Here is a 14,805-nt window from a genome sequence, read left to right as displayed (position 1 = left end):
TATATATATATATATATATATATATATATATATATATATATATATATATATATACTGTATATATATATATATAACACACACATAACCATTCAAAAATAATATTCTGATTTGCTGCTCAAGACACATTTCTTATAAATGTTGAAAACAGTTGTGCAGATTAATATTTTTTGTGGAAACCATGCTACTCTTTGATAAATAGAAAGTTCAAAACAACTGCATTTATTTGAAATAGAAATCTTTTATAACATTATAAATGTCACTTTTGATCATTTTAATGTGTCCTTGTTGAATAAAAGTATTAATTTCTTTACAAAAAAATGACCCTACTGACTTTTAAATCTTTTTATGATTTATTTGTATTCATTTTGAAATTAAACAACTTCTGACAGTAACTCAAAGTCAGTTGGCTGTTTCTCCAGTTTCATCCGGAATAGACAAGACAAATCAGCACATCTTCCCAGTGCATTAAGTGTGTTTGCCTTCTATCTGAAAATATGCCAAGAAAGCTTTCTTCTTACATCTCTAACTTCACTTAACAAATTCAATAAAAGCTATGCATGCATGCAAGCTATTTTTGAATCAGACTGTGAGAGTAGCCGGATTCAGTTGCTTACAAGGCTGTTTTTCTTTGATTTAATGAATTATTTAAGATCTACATCACCTGAGGTGTTTACATGAAGCCTTTTCATTTCAGCTGAGCCACGAGTCAGATTAGTAATAGATTATCAGGCTGGATGTACACACAGTGAGTGTACAGAGTCAGAAACTCCATTTGACCCTGAAGGAAAGCGAGACGTGGTTGTGTATCTTGTAGACTTGCATGTAAACAGGGATGGGATGGGAATGAGGGTGACTACATTAGAGCAAAGGCAAGCATGGCTGTGGTTCAAACAGCCCTTTCTCTTTAAACTCACATCGACCTCATAAATCTCAGTGAAAAGCTTGCGTTTGAAGACTTAAATGAGGTTCTCTGGAGGCTAAAGGCAGGAGACCTTTCATTACATGTTACAGGTGTAAAGAGGCTTGCGTGACAGCATAAATGTCTTCAGCACTGAAACATGGTGTGATGCACACTACATAAATGTGCAAACATTCACACAAGAGCTGTTTGTGTGGATGCAAGTCTGTTTGTCGTCAGAGTTTGCAGTTCAATGCACAAGCAAAATGCATCCAAATATGCTTAAAAGCTACGGTCTTATACAGTTGTACAAGTGTTTTCTGCAAGAACACTGGCAAGCATTGTTTTAGTATTGTGATAAAGTTGATAAAAAACAAACTTGTTTCAACTGTTTTCTGTTCTAGTTTACTTGAAGAAACACTGGAAACCAACTGCTTACACACAGACACAGACACTCTCACACACACACACACATATTATATTTAGGATGTTTGCAGTACAAAATATAACAGTGTTAATTAAATAAAATTAATACAGAAATATTAAATATTTAGCAATATTAGTAAACATTCTAGAGTATGTATTTACTGAAACTGACATATTAAAGTAAGTTTAAGACGTTGGATGAAACATCGATGTACTGTAGATGAGTTAGTTTCTTCATCAGAACAGATTTGGAGAAATGTAGCATTGCATCACTTGCTCACCAATGGATGCTCTGCAGTGAATGGGTGCCGTCAGAATGAGAGTCCAAACAGCTGATAAAAACATCACAAGTAATCCATACCACTCCAGTCCATCAGTTCACATCTTGTGAAATGAAAAGCTGCGTGTTTTTAACTTTAAACCGTCGCTTCTGGCCAAAATACAAGTCCATAATCCATAATAACGCTTCCTCCAGTGAAAACGTCCACCCACATATTTGTTTAGAGCTGTTTTGAACTCTTTTAGCTTGTAAATGGTGCTTGATCTGTGCAGATTTCTCTCCTTTTTCCACTGGAGAAAGCAATATTTTGGATTATGAAGTCGTACTTTAGCCAGAAGCAACAGTTTGAAGTAAAAAACAAAACAAACAAAAAAAAAACTTTTATTGATGGATTTGTTTCTTACAAACACGCACCTTTTCACTTCACAAGACATTAAGTGATGGACTGGAGTGGTGTGGATTACTTGTGGATTATTGTGATGTTTTTATCAGCTGTTTGGACTCTCATTCTGACGGCACCCATTCACTGCAGAGGATCCATTGGTGAGCAAGTGATGAAATGCTACATTTCTCCAAATCTGTTCTGATGAAGAAACAAACTCATCTACATCTTGAATTGCTTGAGGGCAAGTACATTTTTAGCAAATTTTCAACTATTCCTTTAACTGAAACTGTTGATGATGCAACAGTCTTTTAATTTTGATGTGGCAAGCATACTGTGGTTTAAACCCAAAAACACATTGTGAGAAGAAACATGGGAGCAGTTGGTGGAGGGTGAAATCAAAGCAAGCAGGAAAACAGCCAAATATATCCGTCAAAGTCATACTCACCTGAAACATAAAGCATGGTGGTGTTAGATTGAATTTCAGAGAGCAATTCCCCTCCCAGCATGTATGACCCACATCAGGTCAGCAGCTGGTAGTTTCTAACATGAAAAGCATCAATGTGACAGCGGTAAATGTCGTATCATCACAGATTTATGACATGGAATTATTCTGCTGGGTGCCACAAAGAGGGGTGTACCGGTTTCATTCATGCATTGAGGTCACTGAAAACAACAATACAGATTATTCAGACCCTGAGGAATGCTTCACATGTGTGGAAAACAGTGAGGGTTTGAAAGACGTTTCAATTTTATTCTAAACCCCTCGGGCTCCGATACATCTCCGTTCTCCCAGCGATTCTGCATCTGCAAAAGCACAAATTGTTTTAATCAAAATGCAGTATATTATGCTCAGCTGCACAGACGAATTGGCAGGAAAATATTGGCGTAGAAAGCCATGAGTATTATCAGCGCATTCCACCAGGGAGAGGCCATTGGCAGATCACCGTGAGAGTGGGAACAGGGTGGGAATGAGAAACCGGCACAGCTGTGTGTCTGTTTACATCGCTCCACCTCACCTCGCTCACACACACACACACACACAACTTATCCCTTCAGCTTATTTGCTAGCCAAACGCAGGGTTCCCAAATTATTTTGACAGCCGAAGATTTGAGACAAAATGTTTTCTTGAAGTCTCCCCTGAGATTTTAAGTATTTAAACAATTAAATAAACAGTAAATTGCTATATCATATAAAATAATAATAAAAAACATTCAAATTAATTAAAATGGATGAAATGAAAAGAAAAAAATGTGTGTGTGTGTGTGTATATATATATACTTTTGTCTTTTTTGTAATTAGTTAAGAAATTACTTTAAAAAATTATAAAATTATATATTACAATAAAATATTGACCTAAAATATATAAGTATATTTAATATTTTTTGTAAATATAAAAATAATACATATATATATATCAAAATACATTAAATCTTATTAAAATGGAAAAAATTTGACCCATAAGGGTCAATTTTTGAAATTGAGATTTATACATCATCTGAAAGCTGAAAAAATAAGTTGTTAGGTAAAATTGTTAGGATATGACAATATTTGGCCGGGATACAACTATTTGAAAATATGGAATCTGAGGGTGCAAAAAAATCTAAATATTGAGAAAATCATCTTTAAAGTTGTCCAAATGAAGTTCTTAGCAATGCATATTACTAATCAAAAAATAAGTTTGACTATATTTACAGTAGGAAATTTACAAAATATCTTCATGGAACATGATCTTTACTTAATATCCTAATGATTTTTGGCATAAAAGAAAAATCAATAATTTTAACCCATACAATGTATTTTTGGCTATTGCTACAAATATACCCCAGCGACTTAAGACTGCTTTTGTGCTCCAGGGTCACAAATATGTATTTTTATAATTAGTTAAAAATAGTAACAAAACAATTTTATATTTTTAAAAAGTGTAATTTTACATTAATTTCTAAAATAATTAGTACACAGTATACATATATATGGTTTTTAATTATTATTTTAAAAATAATATAAAACTATTTATATTTGACATAAATATATCCTGGAGCTTGTTGCGTTTCCAAATGCATGTGATAAGAAATTGCAGAGAGATTTAATAATCACACTAAGCCATTTTGAGGTTTAATTTTTGATTAATTGTTTAAAAGTTTACTTCTGATTTTAAACTGTCTGATTTTTTTTTATTTTGGCACATGTAACTATATTATGACTTAACTCTAATCTGCTAAATGCGAGTGTAAGGCATGAAAATATTAAGACGTTATAAACATTAACATCATGACCTGTCAAGCTGCTTTGAAAGAATATGTACTGTGAAAGAGGTTTACAAATTAATTTGGACTTCAATTAATTATTAACTTCTGATCAACTCACGAACCCTGGCCTAACGCAACAGAGAAAAAAAGGTGCTGTCCGGTTGCATGTTCATCCAGTAAACAGCTTGTGGTACGGCTCTGAGGCCCATGTGTCACTCCCAGCGCTCCACTCCGGAGCAATTTTCCACAGAGAAATCAATAGCGTAGTGCAGACTTCTCTTCAGGGGAAATAGAGTTTGTATTGTTTCTTCCAGACAAATGCAGGCTTCAGGAAAGATAAATGGTATTTTCGTGGGCCTTAACAGAAAACTGTTCGGCCTCATTCATTCGCTCTCATCTCTTTTTTCAGACACACCCCGAGTGTGTCGTTCTTCACTTGGAGCCTTTGAACAGAGCAGTATGCAGAAAACTGGACTCCATTTGTCTCTGCATCGCTCTGAAATGCATAATATTTGTATGATATTATCTTCTGTCCTCATATGTCCTCAACTTTAAAGATCCTCGCTGGATCGGTGTCAGATACACTTAATCCACCCAGATTCCACGTCCACCTGAGACCCGTGTCTTCCAAAAACTCTTGTCTGATGTTTCATAACTTTCATATCAGACCTAGTAGCCCCATTTTATATTGCAGTACAACCCAGAGAGTCATAACTGTCTAAATGTATTACTAACCAGGCGCAATGGCACACACTGCAGAATGATTCTGTCTGCAGTGAAAGTGAAATACTATGGAAAACATAAAAAATCAGGGCTATTTTCAGTATTTGATTTGAATACTGCCTTACTACTGCAGAATACACAACAGTATCCCACAACGCGATGTACTCGACTTCAACATCTATTTCCAGTGTGAGGAATGATCTGCAATTAAATACAGCCACAAATTTTAATGACTCATTATAATTTAAATACATTTCAAATATATTTTTACTATTTTTTAACTATTCAATACATACTGTATTTATATTTTTTAACTTTTGAAGCATTACTATTGTTTGAATGTTAACACATATTATTCATATTAATGAAAAAAAAATGTGCAATATGAAAATACACTACTTTTAAGTATTTATTCAATGCATACTATTTTTACGTTTTTTTTTTTTTTTACTTTTTCAAGTATTACTATTGTTTGCACTATCAAGTATTTAAAACATTTAAAATTATTAGAATTAATTATTATCAAATTATTAATATAATATATATAACAATAATATCATATTTAAAATATTTTAAAAAATCAGCTTCATTCATCGCACCAAAAGATAAACTGCAGTGCTTTACAACTACAGGTGCATCTCAATAAATTAGAATGTCGTGGAAAAGTTCATTTATTTCAGTAATTCACCTCAAATTGTGAAACTTGTGTATTAAATAAATTCAGTGCACACAGACTGAAGTAGTTTAAGTCTTTGGTTCTTTTAATTGTGATGATTTTGGCTCACATTTAACAAAAACCCACCAATAAGACATTTGATGAAGAACACAGCTATCTATGTCTAGAGTTGTTCACGTCACGCCTGCTACTCCAGGGTCTGCTCACGTCACACCTGCCAAGCCACAGCCTGCACACGTCACATCTGCTACACCAAAGCCTGCTCACGTCATGCCTGCTACTCCAGGACCTGCTCCCATCATGCCAGTTAAGTTTAAGTTTACTCATGTCATATCTACCAAGTCAGAACCTGTTCACTTCATGTCTGCCAAGCCAGAGTCTGCTAACGTCATGTCTGCTACCCCAGGGCCTGCTCACGTCACGTCTTCCAAGCCAGAGCTTGCTCACGTCATGCCGGCCAAGATGGCCGCCACGCTTGAGTCCCCGGCCAAGATGGCCGCCACGCCTGAGTCGGACGCGGAGCTTGGGCCAAGACTGAAAAGACTGATTGCTAGTGTGATGAACCCACCTCTGATGTCGGTGCAAGCTGCAGGCATCCCAGTGACGTCAGCGCTCTCAAGCCCCGCCATCTTAGAGGTCATGCCACACTCTGCTGCCCTTACTGTAATGGTGGTCGCCATTTTGAGCGTGTGGGCTGCACACTGTGCTCCAGAGTCCTCTCCTGCCTCTGAGTCTCTCTCAGAGCCCTCTCCTAACCACGAGTCTGCTCCAAGGGCCTTTCCTGTGCCTCCAGAAGTGGTAGCATCTGCTGCAGAACCTCCTGAGGTGGTGGCGTCAACTTCCAAACTCAATGCCTGCCCTGTCACGGCCACAGAGGCCATTCACGAACTCACAGACTGTCTTGCCACGACCACGGAGGCCGTTCACAAACTCACTGTTTGCTCTGTCATGGCCACGGAGGTCGTTCACGAACTCACTGCCTGTCCTGCTACGGCCAAGGAGGCCGTTCCTGAACTCACTGTCTGTCCTGTCACGGCCATGGAGGCCGTTCATGAACTCATAGTTCATTGTTCTGCCTGCCCCGCCATGGCTGCCTGCTCTGCCTGCCCCGCCATGGCTCCTTGCTCTGCTTGTTCCGCTTCATGGGCCTGGCCCTCCAGTTCCGCCTCCACTCCACCACCCTCCTGGAATTTTTGGGTTTTGTTTAAGCGTCTGGAGCCACCCTTAGAGGGGGGGATATGTAATGTGGGTTTTGGGTTTTGTTCATGTTTTCATGTCTTTTATTTTGTAATTGTTTCCTGCTGTTAGTGTCATGCTTCCCTTGCCTCATGTCTCTCTGCCTTGTGTATGTCATGTTCTGATTGGTTGTCTTAGTCATGTGTCTTGTTTCCCATTGGTTTGTTCTTGTCATGTGACCCTCTTGTTTGCTATAAGTAGCCATCATGTTGCCATTGTCTCTCGTCGTGTATTGATGTTGTAACCCGCTGTCGGTGAGTCTAGTCTGTTCATGCCTGTTCAAGTCAAGTCTGTTCATGTCAAGTCTCGGATTATTGTTTGGATCACCTGTATATAAACTGCACTTGGGTTCTCACTACGCTCGCCTTCAGTGGACTGATTCGTTACAGAAAGCTTTAAGATGGTTTAGATCCTACCTCTTCGATCACTACCACTTTGTTCATTTAAATTGGGAGTCATCTCAAATATCATCAGTAAAATATGGAGTGCCACAAGGACCTGTCCTAGGTCCTCTGCTATTTTCAACATACATGTTGCCCCTTGGTAATATTATTAGAAAATACGGGATTAGTTTCCACTGTTATGCTGATGATACTCAACTATATATCTCAACAAGACCAGATGAAACTTCTAAATTATCTAAGCTAACAGAGTGTGTTAAAAATGTAAAAGATTGGATGACCAATAATTTTCTCCTATTAAATTCGGATAAGAGAGATATTACTTATTGGACCAAAAGACAGTACGCCGAATCTCGTGGATTACAATTTGCAACTAGACGGATGTACTGTTACTTCCTCTACATACAAAAATATGGGTGTTATATTAGATAGTAACATGATAATAATAATAATAATAATAATTGAATTGAATAATTGAAAATCATATTTCCCATGTTACAAAAACAGCATTCTTCCATCTTAGAAACATTGCCAAGCTATGAAACATGTTATCTGTTTCTGATGCAGAAAAGCTAGTTCATGCATTCATGACCTCTAGACTGGACTATTGTAATGCACTGCTAGGTGGTTGTCCTGCATCTTCAATAAACAAGCTACAGGTAGTCCAAAATGCAGCGGCTAGAGTCCTTACCAGATCAAGAAAATATGATCATATTACCCCAATTTTACAGTCTCTGCACTGGCTACCTATTAAGTTCCGTATCAGTTACAAAATATTAATACTTACCTACAAGGCCCTTAATGGTTTAGCTCCTACGTACCTAACTAGTCTTCTACCATGCTACAATTTGATGCCAACCGCTCAGAGGACCTCAGATGATGCCAACCCTGAAACCACATACAGAACTATAACATTTTGCTATATTGATTGCATCATATAATAATTGCTATTAATAGTGTTCATTGTCTGTTTGATTACGTCTTTAATTGATTACATCTTTAATTGATTTTTCCGTACATTTCTGCCGTATGTACATTAACTGACAGTCACCACTTATAAGCTACCACTAAATATTGTAGAAACTTAATTTGCTGTAAAGTTGCTTTGCAATGATTTGTATCGTGTAAAACATTATACAAAAAATTAATAACTTGAATTTATAGATTTTTATATTTTTGTTTGCATTCCATAACACAATAAAGTTGTGTTGAATATTTATAGTTAATATATTAATTTGAGGTGCCCCAATTAAATTGTCCAATGCAATCTACAATGCATTTTGATGCAGATTTTCTGCACTCCTGAACAGCAAAAACAAATCCGCTGTTGCATCTGTGCCACGTGCAAAAGTGCACCGAGCAAAAAAAACAACAGAATGGGACATAAATGCATCAAGGCAACTCTGGAATTTAATATGAGAGTGAGCTTCTCCAACATAACATAAGAGCAAGAGCGAGCGAGAGAGAGATTGCTGTGAGTTAATCTAGTATCAGATTACTGGCTCCAGAGGATGGCCAATGCACAACTCATTACTGAAGGAAAAGTCTGTTAAATACAGATTAGGGATCCAGAGCAAATATCAGCCTTGGCGACCATCGCTGCCTCTCTCTGAACCGCTATCAAGTGTGTATGTGTGTGTGCATATGACTAAACTCTTCTGTGATGCACGATTGTACCTCTCCGCTCCACATGCATGCATCTGCTACCAGCATGTTTGAAAAATCCCACACTCCAGTTTCCAAACACAGGTCGAGCCAGTTCAATCGTCCCTCCAGCCAAATTCCCTCCTAGCGATACGCTGTCTTAGGACAACACGGCCTGTCTGTTCTGCTTTTTCAGACTTGAGCACATGCACGAATAATCAAAGAGGTTCCCTTCTGTTGGTGGCGGGATGGGTGAGTGCTTCAGTGCCACACCAGCATCTTGCAATAATGTATTTCTCATGCTGTCAAAAACCCAAAGCAATGCAAAAAAAGTGATCCCAGAGGAAGGCTAGATTGCTCAGAGGTTTCTCTTTTAAAGCTCAGGAGAATAAATGGTAATCAGAGGTATGGTTGACTTAAGAGTCATCTTAAAATCATTTTAGGAGAAATAAGACATATACAGTATATAGGAGAATATGAGTTCCTATAGTGAGGTCTCTGGCTTTTAATCACAGACTGTGGTCTCTTTGCAAATCTGAACACAGTTTGAGATATTGTTAAGGCTTCTTTCAATGTTTTTTTTCTCCATTTATTCTCATTTGTGCTTAAAAGAAGTTAGAAGATATTTAAGACCCAAAGCAATGCAAAAAAAGTGATCCCAGAGGAAGGCTAGATTGCTCAGAGGTTTCTCTTTTAAAGCTCAGGAGAATAAATGGTAATCAGAGGTATGGTTGACTTAAGAGTCATCTTAAAATCATTTTAGGAGAAATAAGACATATACAGTATATAGGAGAATATGAGTTCCTATAGTGAGGTCTCTGGCTTTTAATCACAGACTGTGGTCTCTTTGCAAATCTGAACACAGTTTGAGATATTGTTAAGGCTTCTTCCAATGTTTTTTTCTCCATTTATTCTCATTTGTGCTTAAAAGAAGTTAGAAGATATTTAAGCGACTTTTTTCTAATGAGAACAGTTAAATGCTGATGAGCATATTAGTGTTGTCTCAGCATCACAGTGAAAATTTCTCAGAGGTTTCTCTTTCATAACTCAGGAGACGTAATGGAGCTCTAAGTTATGGTTTGTTTAAGTATCAAATTGGTCTCGGATTTTATTTCTAAATTCCATTTATTTCTACAATTTCCAATGAGTCATACAGTAAAAGTAAAGAGCTGTAAAATTAACAACATGTATAATATCTGCTTTGATATCATAGCAGAGTCTGAGCTCTTTTCAGAAACTACAGTACAGTACAGTACAGTACAATACCTAAGCAAAGGCCTCTGTTATGTTCGCCATGTAACCTCATTAGTAACTATGAGAAACAAACAAGACATTCAATAGATGTCCTTTGTGACTTTTCTTAATCAACTAAGACAATTAGTCATTCCTCTTCTTTTAACATTAATTGTTATTATTCATAAGCCAGATCTGCATCTATCATCTCCCGCATCCAGTTGACTATGCAGTAGATGCTTATATGATCTTCAGAAGTTCACAACCCGAGCCTACAACAACAGCTGGCATTATATTTCCAGAATTCACTGCAAACCACTCCACAACGAACAGTCCCAGAACAACCAGCACTCATTATCACAAGCAACACTCTCTTCCAACCACAGTGGATGGCGTGTCTAACCACCAGCGCGAGAACAGAGTGAACCTCATTAGCACCTCCAGAAGAAATGTGTTTGTGTGACTCACGCTGCTGAAGCTGGGAATGAGGCTGAGTGTGGAGCCGCTGTCCAGAGGGAAGGGAAGGAAGTGCTTCATGCCCAGAGAGGGCAGCACAGTGGGCAGAGGAGTTCGAACCAGCGCTGGCACCAGTCCGCTCTGACACGCGTTACCTGAGGAAGAGAAAGAGAGAGAAGTCACGAAACACACTCGGTTATGAGATGATGCACGGCGACCTCAAGCACATGTGCAACCACTGGAGAGAAAAAGATTAATTATTAAGTGTGTTTTTCTTTAGCCGTTTATTTTAGAAGTGCTGACGTCCCTCGCATCTGCACACCAAATTATCCTTCCTCATCATCACGCAGCCCGTTTTATTTAGTTATGAGCTTCATGGGAAGCCAAATGCTCCAAATGAACCATGCAATGCTATTCGCGTAACCCTTTGAACAAGTAAACTGTTGTGCGAGTAAACTGGCTGATCTGGTGGAAAGTCAGATGCACATTCCTGGTGTTATTTTTCAAAATTAAACAATATCTGTTTTTGTAATCTTTCTTTAAAATATAACATCTTGCTCTGCCTCTAAAACAACTTCCCTCTTTGGGTGACATCATCAGTACCTCTTACTTTTCGACTCTACCCCTCCAACCACATTATGGTATGTAACGCCCACTTCTGATTATCTATTTTGTTTATTTTTGCTAACACTAACTAAAAAAAAATTACAATTTGTCAACCATTTAAATATAAAAAAAAACAAAAAAAAAAAAACAACGTAACCAGGAAAAACTGAAAGTGAACTAAAATACATCATATACATGGCTCCAACATTGACTCAAATAAAATTAAAAGGGACACAAATTATATAGCTTTAGTTTTTGGTACATGCTATATTACAACCTTTATAAAACCTACCTGTAATAAACATAAAAATACCACTAATGATCAATAACACTACATTTTGCTGTGCTGATAAACATGTTTTATATGATACCAGGTAACAAATTAAAATACTACAAATAAATAAAAACAATTAACTAGAATACTCAGAGAAAACTAAAGCTAACAATGACAGAGTGGAAACAAAACTACACTGAAAATAAAAAAGCAAAAACTAAAGCAACCAATCAATTCTTGAAAATTCAGACACAATATGGCTAGCTATTTAGTTAATTTTTTGCTATTTCTGTTTATTATTTACACAAACTATGACAAACTAAATGAAAACACTGAAATAAAAAAACTGAAACTGAAATAAAGATAAAACTGGAGAAAACAAAATAAACAAAATTGACTCGAAAAACAAAAATGAGCTAAAATTGACTGTAAATTAATTTGAGCTTTATTTCTTGATACATGACACATAAAACGTGCAACCTTTACAAACTGCCTTCATAAAACATAAAATGCCACTAGACTGTGCTGAGAAATTTAGCGTAAAGTACACATTTAATGTTAGTGCATTAACTTTGGTAGCCCTAAAATACTAAAAGTCAAAAACTATATTTAATAGTGAATAGTGCTCCCTAATCTAAAGTGTTTTTTAGATTAGGGATTAAAAATTTAAACTATAATAAGCCTGCCACTATAAAGAACAGATGAGGCAGAGAGAGAATCCACATGCACGCATGACTTTAATTAAGAAAAGACAAAACTCATATAATCCACACCATGACATAAAATAGTCCACACAGGAAAACCAGGAACATCCAGGAAACAATATAGGGAAAAAATCCAACATCTAGCAAACACAAGTGAATCCAAGCACTATACTGTATATAAACAGACAGACAAGCTAAATAAGGGGGCGTGTCAATTGTCATGGGAACACAGGAGGGTAACTATGAGAACAAATAAGAAAGCTTGGGAGACAGAGGAATGGACACAACAGCAGCAGGAAAAAACACTTAACAGTGTTAACAGCGAAACAGGGAAACACAAGCTGGATCATAACAGCCATAGATTGAACTGTGCATAATACGTGGCAACAAACTGAAAACTACAGTAACTTTTAACTTTTGGCCTTTTTTATTCCTAAAAATCAGATTGATAGGAATGTTGTTGTAGGATCAACACTGATGTTGACGCGGGAACACAACCTACTTTGAAGGAATCATAACAAGCACAGAATTCATGATATCAATTCAAGCAAGACATGATGATCCAGAACATGTCTTTGCCACACGCAGCGAAATCTCCGCCGAGGGTCCGAACACTGCCAGCGATGATATCATGACTTTCGTACCTGTTCCTCCAAACCATCTGCTATATCATTTACTTTTTAACAAACTCTCTTGCTACTATAAATATTTGAACAATGTGCTTGTCAAACCGAGACTCTGGACTGGCTGTTATCTGTAATAGCAGTAGACACAAACACTAGTCAAGTGGGAGAGACAAAAACCAGTGGCGGAAAACAAAAGTAAATGGCTTGTTTTATTACAGTACGAGAGTTTGTGTGGGTGGCGTTGGAAAGGCAGATTTTTACAGTACATCCCATTACCGAACCAGAAAAAGAAACAGCGTTCCTTATCCAAGCCGAGACAAAAGCCAGAGAAGAAAAAGTAAAGACCAAAAACACAAAGCAATGCAGAAATGTGATGCTGGTGAAAAATGGATCACTCAGGAGCGATTTTATTCTTTGTTTCAATAAAGTATCAGTTTTGTTTTTTGACAAAAATAAGACAATTCATAACATAAATACACTAGGAGATTAGTGTGAATCAGCTCAAATCATTTGTGACCCTGGAACACAAAACCATTTTTAAATTGAATAAACTAAATACATAAGCTTTCCATTGATGTATGGTTTATCAGGATAGGACAATATTTGGCCGAGATACAACTATTTGAAAATCTGGAATCTGAGGGTTGTAAAAAAAAAAAATTTTCTGAAGTCCACAGTCAACGCAGCCACCTACCAGGATATTTTATAGCACTTCATTCTTCCTTCTGCTGACAAGCTTTATGGAGATGCTGATTTCATTTTCCAGCAGGACTTAGCACCTGCCCACACTGCCAAAAGCACCAAAAGCTGGTTCAATGACCATGGTGTTACTGTGCTTGATTGGCCTGCTAACTCGCCTGACCTGAACCCCATAGAGAATCTCTGGGGTATTGTCAAGAGGAAGATGAGAGACATTGTAAAAAAAAAAAAAAATCTAAATATTGAGAAAATCGCCTTTAAAGTTGTCCAAATGAAGTCCTTAGCAATGCATAATACTAATGATAATACATTTTTGATATATTTACGGTAGGAAATTTACAAAATGTCTTCATGGAACATGATCTTTACTTAATATCCTAATGATTTTTGGCATAAAAGAAAAAGCGATAATTTTGACCCATACAATGTATTTTTGGCTATTGCTACAAATATACCCGTGCTACTTATGGTTTTGTGGTCCAGGGTCACATTTGGTTAAATGGGAATTGACTGAAAAATTAGTTCGCACAGAGATCTCTTGCAAACTTTATCTTGGCAAATATGAGCAATGCTAGGGACACTTTTGGATCTGTTGTGACAGATTTACATTTTACATTTACATTAGCAGAGTCATTTAGCGGGCGCTTATATCCAAAGCGACTCACAAATGAGGACAATAGAAGCAATCAAAACCAACAAAAGGGCAATAATATGCAAGTACTGTGACAAGTTAATATTATAAATAAAAAGAAAAACAAGTAGATAGAATCGAGAAAAAAAAATAGGGAACGCTAGTGTTAGAGGGTCTTTTAAAAATAAATAAATAAAACAAGTCAAAAGAATAGAAAAAGAATAGAGAATAGAGAATGCTAGCGTTAGAGGGTCATTTTTTGTAATGAATAAAAAGAAAACAATAAGATAGAATAGAAAAAGAATAGAGAATGCTAGTGACAGAGGGTCTCTTGAGGCTTTTCACGTGAGGCTTTTGTCTCAGGAGAAACATCTGGGATGCAGGAGAGCCAAGGGAAAGTCTCTATTTGTTCATTGCTGTCTAAGAGAAACAACTGAGATATTAATGAGATCTCCTTTGAAATGTTTCTATCTCATAGGGTTATTTTAAAATAAGCTCTTCTTTTGATTGCAAGGTGTTACGGGGCTGACGAGATGTGAGACGTGCGGATCCATTTGCAAAGCTTTTATTGTGAGACAGAGTCACAGGGGCAAGGCAAAAGGGAGGAATCCAGGAAAACAGGCGAAGATCAAAACTGGAGAAAACGGCTAAGGCTAAGGC

At 36.9% G+C, this 14,805-nt stretch overlaps 1 protein-coding gene across 3 annotated transcripts in view; it reads right to left on the bottom strand.

The window, feature by feature from the left end:
• znf385d (zinc finger protein 385D) overlaps positions 1 to 14,805 on the bottom strand; it is a 69,295-nt gene that overhangs the window by 44,908 nt on the left and 9,582 nt on the right. For all 3 annotated transcript variants that reach the window (XM_016281487.1, XM_016281486.1, XM_016281488.1), the window contains exon 2: positions 10,618 to 10,760. In XM_016281487.1, coding sequence (XP_016136973.1) covers positions 10,618 to 10,760 — 143 coding nt within the window. The remainder of the gene's footprint in view (positions 1 to 10,617; positions 10,761 to 14,805) is intronic.

Source organism: Sinocyclocheilus grahami, unplaced genomic scaffold (assembly GCF_001515645.1).
Source record: "Sinocyclocheilus grahami isolate Dianchi unplaced genomic scaffold, SAMN03320097.WGS_v1.1 scaffold150.1, whole genome shotgun sequence".
NCBI lineage: Eukaryota > Metazoa > Chordata > Actinopteri > Cypriniformes > Cyprinidae > Sinocyclocheilus > Sinocyclocheilus grahami.
Note: the sequence above shows the minus strand (reverse complement) of the source record. Positions and strands in the feature narration are given on the sequence as shown.